The sequence below is a fragment of the Natator depressus genome, chromosome 5, assembly GCF_965152275.1.
Source record: "Natator depressus isolate rNatDep1 chromosome 5, rNatDep2.hap1, whole genome shotgun sequence".
In the NCBI taxonomy this organism is placed as follows: Eukaryota; Metazoa; Chordata; order Testudines; family Cheloniidae; genus Natator; species Natator depressus.
In genome coordinates, this window is record NC_134238.1 from 131,499,108 (window position 1) to 131,513,962 (window position 14,855).

The window sequence follows — 14,855 nt, forward strand, 5'->3', positions numbered from 1 at the left end:
TGGTCATAAGTCTCTCTTCAAGTCGTATCAGTGTCCCTGTCACTTCTGCAGGTGAGGCTTGCCAAGAAAGGGAGTTTGTAACTGAACACCACACTGCACACTACATGATTCCCCAAACATTTAAAAGTAAAGATCATTTTCCAAGCTTGTAATTATCATGACTGACAGTTCTGGAAGCTTAGCCTCTCATTATGCATGCCCACTAGAGAATATTGATTGGTCACAGGGATTAATCTTTGTAAGTTTTTGTATGCATAAAGTTTAGTTATTTTTAAGGGGGCAGTGTATTGAATTCAATATGACAAGAGATTCTACAAGTGAAATAAACAAAAATCTAGAAAATCTTTGGTTTCTGTAATAGTAGTTTGGTCGTTAAATCAGAGGCTTTCTTTTAAGTATAAGTGATTTATGAGGGGAGAAGGCAAAAAATAGTTTTTGAGTTTGGACAGTGATCATCAGCTGAATCTCCATGGCCCTTTTTTTTTTTCAATGCATCAGGATTCTGACTCTGTTTGCCCATCTGTGTAATATTTATGCTTTGTCTGGGCTTCTATCTTGCCTTTGTCCCTGTGAAATAATGACAGGAACAACTGGAAGCAGGAGATTGCATACTGGGCTGCTGTACTTGAGCAAAGCTGCTATAGAGGAGGCCACACATCTGAACATCTCCACGACAATATTGAGTACCATGATGGTCATCAAAAGCACAGAGGGTGTGTGGTCAATTTAGTTTCACCTAGTGCTATTTGTGTGATTTGATAGTGTCACCATCAAGGGTCTTCCCAAATCCAAGCCTCGACTAGGCAATTGTGGAATGTACTGCTGACTACGCTACAAGGAACTCTGAGAGGGACCTTACCTCAGCTATTGGCTGTGATTAATCTGGAACGTTGATTCCAAGCATGCCTGTCATATTAATAAGTATCGTAAAATTGTGAGACAAATCCTGCAGGACTAACTTGGGAAAAACTCTCTTTATTTGGGCTATTATTAAAAAGTTAGAACAGTTTATTATCATATGATTTATTAATAACATATTACAGCTATCATTGTCATTATCAGGAAGATTTTAATCAAAATGCAGTTAAAATTAATTTAAACAATTGTTGGCCCACATTGCACTGTTCCACGCATAGACCAAACTTTTCAAACCTGGGTGTTTAAAGTTAGGCCCCGGTGTCCATATTTAGGAGCACACGCTTTTCAACATTTTGCTTTTAATGCCTGTAGACTAAAGGAGAACAATGTGGTAAGGCCCAGGGGGCTGGTCACACTATTAGCAGTCTGTACAGACCATCTGTTCTGCAGCAATAGAGCTGCTAGAATACACTGCTGTCCTACAATATGGGTCGTCTGACAGCTGGAGTGTGTGGTTCCTCTGGACTTCTCACGGGATTGCTCATATGTGTAGCTACTCTAGTTACTTAAGTACTTTATGTAAAACAATCTTAACTTTTAGGTCTTGGTGACCAACAAGCTTTCTAAGTGACAGAGTGTCATCAAAGTTCCTACCCCATTCCATAGCCAATGCAACTCGAGAGCAATTGAAAAACTTATATTATGACTCATAATCAAACTGCTCTCTGCAAAGCATAGTCAATGGAGCTGCCAAGCTCCATCTGCTATTTCCATTTACTGACACTGCCCTCCCTGCCTCCTTTCCTCACCAGCTGCTTTCCTCCTCATGTAAGTGCTTTTCCTGACTGAGACAAGACAGGTGATTTTACTGCATCACTGTAACAGGGCTCTTACATCAGCTGGAGACAAATCTGAGTATAGACACATGCATACGATAGGTCTATGCAAAGCAACTTGCATCTGCCTAACTTGTAGCGTAGACCCAGGCCCCTGTTTCCAGCTTGCGTGACTCTTCCCTTCCCAGCTCTCTGCTCTTCCCAAGCTCTGCTGCTGAGCAGGGGTTTGAATAAATGTAGCTGGCTGGCGATGACGAGCACAGGCAGCCAGCAGCCAGCAAGTCCATCGGCCTGCTGGTTGATTGTTCTCCTTCCTGCTACTAGCCACCAGTTTGGGGGGCAGCGTGATCCAGTGGGTAGGGCATCAGACTGGGCGTATAGACCTAGCTCAGTCATTAATAAGCTAGTCATCAGGAGCTGCTGATCTTTAGACGAGGTGGTACTGCTCAATCATCTTTGTCTATGCATCATTCGTCCATACAGTGGCATTGATGAGTTCCATCCCCCAGAAGGATCAATTTCTTGATTTTGGCACCTTCTCATTGGACATCACCAACTTTGTGAATGACTTGACGTCAGGTTAGAGGTGATAAATCCATCAGTTAGGGAGGTGAGGTGTCCTTGAACTTTTTACCCATCCAGTAGGTGGCAGCTAAGCTTCAGAAAAGTGAATCTTTCCGTGCAGATTCAGTTTTTCCTGAAATTCTTTAATTCCTTTTTGGTATTGTCAATTCACATGTATAATACTAACATAATTGTGCCTTTTTGTTCTGTTTTCTATTAATGCTTTCTGAAACATTTAACAACAGTGATAACTGTCTTTTTCATATTCTTTTGTAAATTATTTTCTTGAAGTTTCATTTATCTTGGAGTTTCATGGGTTGTATATACCCCATGCTGGCCTGACAACCAAGGGACTAATGCAGGAACTCCGCCCAATGCTGATTGGCAGCTTCACAGCAGCTGGGAGAATAAAAGAGCTGAGAAGCAGAGGGGTGGGGCCGCTGCCAGGGGATCAAGCAGGCTGGAGAAGGAAACTCCTGCAAGCAAGTTAAAGCCACCAAGAGGCAGCACACAGAGAAGGGACGACCAGATCTACAGGCTGGAGAAGCCTGCAGAAACAAGAGGGGCATTAAGGAGCTCAGGGCACAGCAGGAGGAGTTCTTCAGGCCTGGTTCTGCCTGCCTGGTTTAAGGGCCCTGAGCTGGAACCCAGTGGAGTGGGCGGGCTTGGGTTCCCCTACCTACTCCTCAGAGACTAAGAACTTGAAAGGGTTTCCAGACCCCCTGAGCACCACCAGAACCACCTGACCCTGCCAAGTGTAAGGGAAAACCTGTACAGCTGGCAGGCTGAAACTAACTGTGACCCGGGGTGCTTGGAGCGGCCCTCACTGGAGGTGCATCTGGCCCCATGGACTTGTGCTCATCCAGCTTTTCTAAATAGTCCCGAACCACTTCTTTCTCCAGAGGGCTGGTCACCTCCTCCCCATGCTGTGCTGCCCAGTGCAGCTGCAACTCCAAGTGTGATTTGGCCTTCCTGATTTCACTCCTGCATGCCTGAGCAATATTTTTATACTCCTCCCTGGAAGGAAGTCTGGGTCTGATTCTGATCTCCTACTAGTGTTATTAACTATTGCAAATTTATTGACTACAGTAGAATTAGTCTTGATTTGCACTTGCATGAGGTAGATCAGAATCAGGTCTGACAGTCTGTTGTATTTTGGGGTTGGAGAGTTGACTGTGAATTTCCTCGCTTTTGGGTGTGACCATGCAAATGGTCACACCCAAGTAACTTTACTCACGTAAGTAGCACCATTGCATTCAGTGGGATTATTCAAAGCTGATAGATTTTTCATAATCAGGAGGAAATTTTATTTTTAAATGGCAGTTTTAATGTACATTAAAGACCAGGCCTGTCAACCTTGAAAGGAAAGAATACCTTTATTGTCGAAAGATGAATAAAGCGGTGAATATTTAAAATTAGGCTAAGTATTGACAAATATAAACCATTTACACAGAAGTGATTTCTCTTTCAAACTGGAAATATGTTACGAATTCACCTATTCTGGAGCTGTGTTTGCAGCGGGTTTCACTGATTTTGCTGTAACACATTCCAGAAAGGTCCATTGCAATATTGTACTGATGGATGTAACACCAACAAAGAAATCAGAGCTTATAAGCAAGCATGGCATAGGTCACTTAATATTGACTCAGTGGAGAATGTCACCCCAATGGGTGGGGGGCAACCCCTGGGCCAAAACACATAGTACTAATTTGGTACAACTGATGCCCATTTAATATCAATTGTCAATTGAAAATTGCTGTTGTCCAGACATATTTAGGATCTTGCAACTAGCTCAATGTGAGTGTATCCATGTGCCCAAGGAAAGCCTCCATGGGCACAGATGCCCAAACATATAGATCTAATTGCAAGATTGGGACCTTACTACTATTCAGTACTCCCTGAGGCCCAAGAGATTTTTCATCTTTTCAGTTAACAGCTCGGTATGATTTTTGTTTCAGCTTGTTTTCCTTCAGCTCTGTAATTAATAATTTCACTTTGTAATAGTAAAGAAATGAAAACAAAAACCTCTGTTTGCGTGATTTGATTTTAAGCTAATGAATGTCAGATCAGCTACAGAAGAGTCTTAGATAATGGAGGAAAGACATGGGCGAACTGATGGGGACAAATATTTAGAAAAGAAAGATCAGGTCTTTTGAACAGATAATAATCACTGGGGCCATTTAGGTTTGCAATCCAGACCTTAACTGAAAGTAGTGAAATCTTAGGTTCAACTTTACTGCCAGTGAAGCAAACAGGAATTTTGGCATTGACTTTGAATGGAAGCAGGGTTGTGCCCTTACAGAGTCAACAAAAAAAAATTGTTACCAAAGTGTACAGTTGTGAGCCTTGTTATGCTCACAGAGCAATAATTGTTCCAAATGTTGTAGAATGAAAAGAGAAGAAAATAAACAGATTCCATAGCAGAAAATATTTCTCTGCTGTTGAAGGACCAAACACAGTGGAAGCACCACAATTCTACTACCTGTAGGAACCGGGCTGCAGAAAGAGCATGCAGGTGGTGGTGGGGTGGGCGGGGGAGATGCCACATCTCCAACAGCCAACATCTGCAGTGACCTGCTTTATGGAAATGAAGAGGTTATGTATGGGCCGTACGATTGTCAAGAGTGTGACTACTGGGTGTCTGTCTTGTTCAGATCCACTGGTTCCAAACCCTGCAAAGGAGAAGCAGATGGTAAAGTTGCCCCAGGGCCTTGCCCACTACACTAGGGGAGGATTATGCTCTTTTTCATCCACTGTTGATTCCTCACTTAAAGCCCAAGTAACAGGCTTTGATAATTTCATCCTAAGAAATTAAATGTCTTTGGATTAGAAAGAGACAAGGTGGGTGAGGAATTGGACCAACTTCTGTTGGGGAGAGACAAAAGTTGGGGTTTACACAAAGCTCTTCTTCAGGTCTGGGAAATTAGCTCTGGACTTGATTCGCATTTACACTGATGCCATTTTATACTACTCTGCCAAGGTAAAAGGGCCTTAAAGTGGGCATTAGTTTTATTTAAGCCATCTTTAAAGCCCATGTACGCTGGCAGAGAGGTGCAAAACAGCCTCAGCGTAAATGAGGATCAGATCCTATATTTGGGAGGAGAAGTTTGCAATGTATAAATTGCAACCATACACAAATGATAAAATGGATTGTTTATGTTTAACTGGTTCTATTTGATTTCAGTGGTGAAGGGTAGTGCAATTGATGGAAATTGAACTATTCACTACAAAATATCTACATTTGTGCTCACCTATTAACTACAAAACATCTATATTTACATGTTGAAATCAGCATTTAAGGAGGTTTGATTGCTTTTAATTCAAACACTGCTAAATGAAACGCTAAAGTACAATTAAAGGTTTTAGCTGCAAAACAAAAAATTAGATACAGTAGCATGCAGGAGTAGTAAAAGAGGGTAAATGATGTTTTAACTTGTAAATAAACAACCAGTACAAAAACAAGTGATATTAGATGTGCTTGAACATCACTCTCTTTTTGAATGACCCTGAATACAAAAAGAAAAGGAGTCCTTGTGGCACCTTAGAGACTAACCAATTTATTTGAGCGCAAGCTTTCGTGAGCTACAGCTCACTTCATCGGATGCATACCGTGGAAAGTATGCATCCGATGAAGTGAGCTGTAGCTCACGAAAGCTCATGCTCAAATAAATTGGTTAGTCTCTAAGGTGCCACAAGTACTCCTTTTCTTTTTGCGAATACAGACTAACACGGCTGTTACTCCGAAACCTGAATACAAAGCCACCAAGTTATTCTCTGCTGTCAAGATTGCTGGATTCCTATTAGCAACAGTCAGCAGTTTCTTTGGCTGTCTGGTAAAAGTGTGTGCCAGAGCCCAAGGTGCAGTGGATGCAGACAGCAATGCCACTCACACATTCATTCTCACTATGAGGCTCCTCCTAAGTCTCCCCTGGACTACAGAGAAATCCTCCAATTTCTGATCCTCAGTGCTGCTTGGGAACCTTGCAAAATTATCAGAGACATTCATCAGTTTAAGCACAAAATCTAATCCTCCAATTTACCATGCTAATGATGATAATGATCCAAATATTTTACTTGGTCATTACAAAGTTCTACTCACCCTGCATAAAGAGAGTGAATAGAACTTTGCAAGGCATCCTGGGATAAGAAGGAGGAAGGATTTTGTTATTATTTATAGTATAATAGTGTTGTAGTTGGAGCATTCATATATGTTGACATCTAAATGATGTTAACATTGATATTTAATGGGGATTTTAGGTGTGTCTGTGTGTGTGAGTGAGACAAGGTCGGTGAGGTAATATATTTTATTGGAACAACTTCTGTTGGTGAGAGAGACAAGCTTTCAAGCTACTCAGAGCTCTTCATCAGGTCTGGGACAGGTACTTTGGGCTTGTCTTCACCTACAGCACTATAGTGGGGTATCTGCACCAGTGCAGCTACGCCACTGTATCACTGTATGTGAAGATGATACTAGTTAATCCACCTCCCCAAGAGGCAGTAGCTATGTTCATGGGAGAAGCTCTCCCATCAACATAGCGCTGTTTACATGGGGAGTGGGGGGATTAGGCTGGTATAAGTAGGTCACTTAGGTGTGTGGATTTGTCACACCTCTGAGCAACATAGTTGTACAGGTTTACTGTAGAGTAAACCTGGCCTTAGGGCTTGTCCACACTACACAGCTTTTAGTGACACGGCTGTGTCGCTACAGCCGTGCTACTAAAAGTCGGGCAGCGTAGCCAATGTCTGACAAAAAACTTCCACCCCCCACAAACGAGCAGCATTTGTGTTGTTGGCAGGAGACCTGTCACCGCAAAACTTGCGCCTTTGGGGGGCGGGGGGAGGAGGCTGACACCTCTGAAAGACAAGTTTTGTCATTCAATTGCCAGTGTAGACATAGCCTTAGTGTGTCACAGCTAAATAGGAGATCCAACAGACAGAATATACACCAAGGGACCATTAAAAGTGAAGTGGCCCATTAACAACCCTCTAGTCATAGGGCAAAAAAAGGGTGGGGGTTAACGGGTTACAGAGAGACAGACAGACAGACATCATTAAGCTCCACAGAAGTATAGTGAGACAGGATTTTTTTTATAGGGGCATCATAAAAAGAGTATAACACTTTTGCTAAAATATGGGGGAGAGGTGCCATCATGTGTAATGCTCATCACAACCCCCGTGTGCTCAAGCTCCTGTGTATTATACTGAACAACACTCTACAGGGGTAGCAGCCTGGCAGAGGACCCTGGATCCCAGCTCCGCCTCCAGTCTCAAGGCTCTTCACTCACGCCCAATCCCTGACAGCCCCTGGACTGCCCCTTCCCTCCTCAATCCTAGCTCCTTCCAACAGCCCCTTCCCCCCAGCAGCCCTAACCCAGCCCCCAGCAGCCCCTTCCCCCCAGCAACCCGAACCCAGCCCTCAGCAGCCCCTTCTCCCAATCCCAGCCCCCCCTTCCCCCCAGCAACCCTAACCCAGCCCCCCAGCAGCCCCTTCCCTCCCCAGCAACCCGAACCCAGCCCCCAGCAGCTCCTTCCCCCAATCCCAGCCCCCCACAGCCCCTCCCCCAGCAACCCTAACCCAGCCCCCCAGCAGCCCCTTCCCCCAATCCCAGCCCCCCGCACCCCCTCCCCCAGCAACCCTAACCCAGCCCCCAGCAGCCCCTTCCCCCCAGCAACCCGAACCCAGCCCCCAGCAGCTCCTTCCCCCAATCCCAGCCCCCCACAGCCCCTCCCCCAGCAACCCTAACCCAGCCCCCCAGCAGCCCCTTCCCCCAATCCCAGCCCCCCGCACCCCCTCCCCCAGCAACCCTAACCCAGCCCCCAGCAGCCCCTTCCCCCCAGCAACCCGAACCCGGCCCCCAGCAGCTCCTTCCCCCAATCCCAGCCCCCCACAGCCCCTCCCCCAGCAGCCCTAACCCAGCCCCCCAGCAGCCCCTTCCCCCAATCCCAGCCCCCCGCACCCCCTCCCCCAGCAACCCTAACCCAGCCCCCAGCAACCCCTTCCCCCCAGCAACCCGAACCTAGCCCTCAGCAGCCCCTTCCCCCAATCCCAGCCACCCAGCAGCCCTAACCCAGCCCTCCACAGCTCCTTCTCCCCAATCCCAGCCCCCCGCAGCCCCTTCCCCCCTAGCAACACTAACCCAGCCCCCCAGCAGCCCCTTCCCGCCCAGCAACCCGAACCTAGCCCTCAGCAGCCCCTTCTCCCAATCCCAGCCCTCCCTTCCCCCCAGCAACCCTAACCCAGCCCCCCAGCAGCCCCTTCTCCCCAATCCTTACCCCCCGCACCTCCTTCCCCCCCAGCAACCCGAACCCAGCCCTCAGCAGCCCCTTCCCCCCAGCAACCCGAACCCAGCCCTCAGCAGCCCCTTCTCCCAATCCCAGCCCCCCACAGCCCCTCCCCCAGCAGCCCTAACCCAGCCCCCCAGCAGCCCCTTCCCCCAATCCCAGCCCCCCGCACCCCCTCCCCCAGCAACCCTAACCCAGCCCCCAGCAGCCCCTTCCCCCCAGCAACCCGAACCTAGCCCTCAGCAGCCCCTTCCCCCAATCCCAGCCACCCAGCAGCCCTAACCCAGCCCTCCACAGCTCCTTCTCCCCAATCCCAGCCCCCCGCAGCCCCTTCCCCCCTAGCAACACTAACCCAGCCCCCCAGCAGCCCCTTCCCGCCCAGCAACCCGAACCTAGCCCTCAGCAGCCCCTTCTCCCAATCCCAGCCCTCCCTTCCCCCCAGCAACCCTAACCCAGCCCCCCAGCAGCCCCTTCTCCCCAATCCTTACCCCCCGCACCTCCTTCCCCCCCAGCAACCCGAACCCAGCCCTCAGCAGCCCCTTCCCCCCAGCAACCCGAACCCAGCCCTCAGCAGCCCCTTCTCCCAATCCCAGCCCCCAGCAGCCCCTTCCCCCCAGCAACCCTAACCCAGCCCCCCACCGCCCCTCCCCCAACAACCAGAACCCAGCCCCCCGCCGCCCCTGCCCCCCAGCAACCCAAACCCAGCCCCCCAGCAGCCCCTTCCCCCCCAGCAGCCGTAACCCAGTCCCTCAGCAGCCCCTACCCCCAATCCCAACCCCTTCCCCCAGCAACCCTAACCCAGCCCCCCAGCAGCCCCTTCTCCCCAATCCTAGCCCCCTAGCAGCCCTTCCCCCCAGCAACCCTAACCCAGCCCCCAGCAACCCCTTACCCAGCAACCCAAACCTATCCCTCAGCAGCCCCTTCCCCCAATCCCAGCCCCCAGCAGCTCCTTCCCCCCCCAGCAACCCTAACCCAGCCCCCGCAGTCCCTTCCCCCCAACAACCCGAACTTAGCCTCAGCAGCCCCTTCCCCCAATCCCAGCTCCCCCTTCCCCCCAGCAACCCTAACCCAGCCCCAGCAGCCCTTTCCCCCCAACAACCCCAACCTACCACTCAGCAGCCCCTTCCCCCAATCCCAGCCCCCTAGCAGCCCTTCCCCCCAGTAACCCGAACCCAGCCCCCCAGCAGCCCCTTCCCCCAATCCCAGCCCCCTAGCAGCCCCTTCCCCCAGCAACCCGAACCCAGCCCCCCAGCAGCCCCTTCCCCCAATCCCAGCCCCCCAGCAGCCCCTTCCCCCCAGCAACCCGAACCCAGCCCCCCAGCAGCCCCTTCCCCCAATCCCAGCCCCCCAGCAGCCCCTTCCCCCCAGCAACCCTAACCCAGCCCCCCAGCAGCCCCTTCCCCCAATCCCAGCCCCCTAGCAGCCCTTCCCCCCAGTAACCCGAACCCAGCCCCCCAGCAGCCCCTTCCCCCAATCCCAGCCCCCCAGCAGCCCCTTCCCCCCAGCAACCCGAACCCAGCCCCCCAGCAGCCCCTTCCCCCAATCCCAGCCCCCCAGCAGCCCCTTCCCCCCAGCAACCCGAACTTAGCCCTCAGCAGCCCCTTCCCCCAATCCCAGCCCCCCAGCAGCCCCTTCCCCCCAGTAACCCGAACCCAGCCCCCCAGCAGCCCCTTCCCCCAATCCCAGCCCCCCAGCAGCCCCTTCCCCCCAGCAACCCGAACCCAGCCCCCCAGCAGCCCCTTCCCCCAATCCCAGCCCCCCAGCAGCTCCTTCCCCCAATCCCAGCCCCCCAGCAGCCCCTTCCCCCCAGCAACCCGAACTTAGCCCTCAGCAGCCCCTTCCCCCAATCCCAGCCCCCCAGCAGCCCCTTCCCCCCAGTAACCCGAACCCAGCCCCCCCGCACCCCCTTCCCCCAATCCCAGCCCCCCAGCAGCCCTAACCCAGCCCCCGCGCAGCTCCTGCCCCCAATCCCAGCCCCCAGGTGGACCCTGCCCGCCCCAGCCCAATTTAGCCCCTCCCCCTCCTTCAATCCCCTTCCTGCCCAGCAGCTTCTCCCGCCCCAGCCGAAGCCCTCCCGGCACATGCGCGCCGGCCGCCCCCTCCCGCGCCTGCGCACGGAGCGTCCCTGCCCCGCTCCCCTCCCCCTCCTCCTCGCTTGTGCAGGGGGCTGCGGAGGCGAGTCATGATGGCGGCGGCCAGGCTGTGAGCCGCGAGAGACTCTCCCCCGCCCGCCCGCCCGCGCGCCCCCGCCCCTCCCCCGACGCCCCCTCCCCTCCGCTGCCCTGCCCGCGCGCCGAGCGGCGGGAGCGGCCCCCGGGGCCCCGGCGGCGGCGGCAGCGGGTCCGGGAGGCGCAGGCCGCGAGCGCGGGGCGGCCGAGCCCCGGGGCGGCGCCCTCGCCATGCAGATCACCCTGAAAACCCTGCAGCAGCAGACCTTCAAGATCGACATCGACCCCGAGGAGACGGTGCGCGGGGGGGGCGGGCCGGGGTGGGGAGGCTGGGGGGGTTGGGGGAGTGGCGCGGGGGGGTTGGGGTGAGAGAGGTGGGGAGGCTGTGGGGGGTTGGGGGAGTGGCGCGAGGGGGGGTAGGGGTGAGAGAGGTGGGGAGGCTTTGGGGGGTTGGGGGAGTGGCGCGGGGGGGCTTGGGGTGAGAGAGGTGGGGAGGCTGTGGGGGTGAGAGAGGTGGGGAGGGTTGGGGGGGTTGGGGGAGTGGCGCGGGGGGGGGTTGGGGTGAGAGAGGTGGGGGGGGTTGGGGGAGTGGCACGGGGGGGTTGGGGTGAGAGGTGGGGAGGCTGTGGGGGGTTGGGGGAGTGGCGCGGGGGGGTTGGGGTGAGAGAGGTGGGGAGGCTGTGGGGGGTTGGGGGAGTGGCACGGGGGGTTTGGGGTGAGAGAGGTGGGGAGGCTGGGGGTTGGGGGAGTGGCGCGGGGGGGGTTGGGGTGAGAGAGGTGGGGAGGCTGGGGGGGTTGGGGGAGTGGCGCGGGGGGGGTTGGGGTGAGAGAGGTGGGGAGGCCGGGGTGGGTGGCTAGCATCTGTTCCAGTTTGTGAATAGTGGAGACCCGTTTTGCAGGGCATGTGTCTCGTTAGGTGGGGGGGGGGGGGGAGGACTGGTGCGTCTCTTCTGGGTGGGGCCTGTGTGTGTCTGGTGGGGTTGGTGTATGTGGGGAGACTCATGGCCTGGCCTGGGGTGCAGGTTGCCGTGACTGCACTTCTCGAGGGGGGGGGAGAGCATTTGAGGGGGGCTGGCTGTGCTGGGTGTGAATTGAGAGACCCCAGAGGCTTTTGTGTGTGTGTGTTTGGGGGGTGGGATTCTAGTAGTTCCTTTAGAGTTTCGGTTGCAGTGACTGCTCTGTAGTGGGGGTGCATGCGTGGGGTGACTCCACTGGCAGTCCCAGTGAGTGGTTTCAGAGTAGCCGCCCTGTTACTCTGTATCCACAAAAAGAAAAGGAGGACTTGTGGCACCTTAGAGACTAACTCTGCAAGGTGGTGGGGGACGGGTGTTACTGCAAAAATATTGATCTTGGGGCGGTGGGGGGGGTTGTGTGTGTAACTAAAATGAGGGTTAGGTACTTATACCCTGTCCAGCTTTGGAAGTTCACTAGGGTGCTCTTTAAACTCAGAGAGGAATGTGGGTGCAACCTCTTACAGCTAGTTCCCCCATGTTACACCCATATGTGCTGCCATCTTCTAACACCCCACTGGGATTTCAGTGGATCTTCCCCAGGCCTTGCTCATTAGGGCTCGGCAGTGAAACTGTCAAAAGACCTCTGTGCCTCATCATTTCCCTAGGTTTGATTGTTTAAACACCCCTGCTCTCCTCTTCTCCCTCCACCCCCAAAAAGAAAACATAATTGAGTGTTGTGAAGGGTAGCTGCAGCTTGCTCACAGGGGTGCTTGGGTCTAGACAAGTTGGCTGAGAGAGATTGTGAATGTCTAATTGAAATATACACAGCGGAGTCCTTCACAGGCTTAAAACACTAGCCTTTATAATTAATCCCTACCCGGGGAGTCGCTTTCTCTCTTTTTATTCCCCTTCTCATCATATTGAGTGAATTGGAGCAGCTCTGAGGTCCTAGGAAACCTCAGCAAAAGGAGGGGATTAAGGGGGAGGTTTGCCAGCCACACAAGCCATGCATGTGAGACTGCAAAAAGTATTGGCTAGGTCAGGGGTGGGGAACCTTTTTTCTATCAAGGGCACTGACCCACATAAAAAAATCAGCCACAGGCCACACACAGCCCTGCAGGGGCCTGCAGAGGCTCGGGGCTTTCCTTAGGCTCTGGGTTGGGGCCAGATATGAGGGTTTCAGGGTGCGGTACAGGGCTCTAGGCTCTGACAGGGAGTTTGGGTGCGGGAGGGGGTGAGGGCTTTGGCTGGTGGGTGCAGGCTCTGGGGTGGGGCTGGGGATGAGGGCTTTGGGGTATAGGATGGGGGCTCTGAGCTGGGGCCAAGGAGTCTGGAGTGCGGGAGCAAGCTCATTGCTGGGGTAGGGGATTGGGGTGTGGGAGGAGGTTTGGGGTGCCGGCTCAGGGAGGGAGTTTGTGTGTGGGAGGGGGCTCAGGGCTGGAGCAGCCAGTTGGGTGGGGGTGCAGGATCTGGGAGGGAGTTAGGGTGTGAGGGAGGGGGTTCTGACTTAGGGCATGGAGTTTGGGGGGTGGGGGGACTCAGAGCTTCTGGCCCACTCCACGGAAAGCTGCCAGCTAAAATGAAGCAGCGGGCTGGATCTGGCCCATGGGCCGTAGGTTCCCCACCCCTGGGCTAGGTGTTGGAGGATGGGGAAGTAGAATGGTTTCTCCAATTAATAAACATTTGATCACTGTGTAGGTGTACCTGAGCAAAGAACTTGCTCCAGTAAATTAGGGGCTTTGCATACACACAATGTTTCAGCAGAATTCTGGCTAAAAATATGAGAAGATTTTTTGGGTATCTTATGTCAAATTATATATCATGAAGCCATGATCTTGGTAACTCTGCAGCAATAGGGTTGAAGTATTAAACTAGCAAATTCAGGAGAAACTAGTTGGAAAAAGTATGCCAAACATTAGAACAGCTGATGATACAGTTGTAATGCCAGCTTTATAAAAAACATGCTCATGAGGCCTGTGTTAAAAACCAAAATCAGTTTAAATCACCAAATCCTTTAAAATAGCCTTGTTAATTTAGGTTTCAAAGCTGTTTTATTGGTTGGATGTTCCCTTTCAGTCTAATTTTGAAAATGGCCCTTTATAGTGAAGTGTACTAGTGCCCAAACCAAATGTTAGACTTGTGTTGAATCAAAACGTGTTAACTCCTGGGAGTTTTTGAAACGTTACGTTTAGTCAATTCACTGTTTCTATGTGCTCAATGCCAAAGGTAGGTTTGATTACCTGGAGCACTGCCCTGTACTGTGACATGGCCAAAATTATCTAGTTAAGATAGGCTCAGGAAATTTATGTTTTAAACCTCCTACTATTCTAGCAATTTCTGACCACTTCTTTACCTTTCTTTATATAAGTCAAGCTTAAAAGAACAAAGAAATAACAACTGATCTTGAGTGCAAAGTAAGAAACACTACAGATTGTCATTAGAAGTATTCAACCATCAGAAGTCAGGAAAATATTTAACTATACTTTCCACTAAGACCATGAAAGAACACACTTAATTTTCATTTTATATTAAAATAACCACAAATTTAGTAACAATTTCAGCATTTTGCATAAACTTCTGACTATATCTCCCTTAATCAAAGAACAGGCTCACATAACCAAGTTATTGAATGTTGTTGCTATGGTCCTAAGTTAGATGTTGGTGTTGCTTTTATTTATTTATTTATTTTAAGTACTAGCATGGTCTGAACTTCCCCTTTCTAATTACTAGACTTGAAGCAGGACCTGTCTTGTGTCCATGGAAGTATCCTTCTAAATTTATCAGGTAGAAACTGTAGAACATGTCATCTGGTATAATACTTGGTTTAAGAAAGTCTTGGCTAAAGGCCTCATGGTTGGAGAAGTTCTGTGGGGTCTGCATTGGGGGGGAAAATACTTGCCAAACTTTGTTCTGGCCTCTGAATTTTGGGCAGTCAACTTTTGGAACAAGTGTGTAGAGATCATATTTACACCCCTCATTCTCAATGGAAAATTGTTTTGCCAGTTGGAGCAGTTGGAGTGTTTTAAGTTTTGCTGGCTGAATACTTGTAATGCATTCTGTTTGGTTCAGGATGAATAAAAGCACCTGTTTACATAATATCAGGGGGTAGCCGTGTTAGTCTGTATCCACAAAAACAAGGAGTCCTGGCATAATAGTTGGTACTCCTGTTTACTGACAATGTTTGATTGAAATGG

The 14,855-nt window shown here is 51.3% G+C and overlaps 1 protein-coding gene across 3 annotated transcripts in view; it reads left to right on the plus strand.

The window, feature by feature from the left end:
- Positions 1-10,822: 10,822 nt before the first annotated feature.
- RAD23B (RAD23 homolog B, nucleotide excision repair protein) overlaps positions 10,823-14,855 on the plus strand; it is a 56,169-nt gene continuing 52,136 nt past the window's right edge. For 2 of the 3 annotated variants that reach the window (XM_074953684.1, XM_074953682.1), the window contains exon 1: positions 10,878-11,005. In XM_074953684.1, coding sequence (XP_074809785.1) covers positions 10,940-11,005 — 66 coding nt within the window. In that variant the 5' untranslated portion in view covers positions 10,878-10,939. Of the gene's footprint in view, positions 10,838-10,877; positions 11,006-14,855 lie in introns of those variants that run through there. The other variant, XM_074953683.1, reaches the window with a different exon arrangement.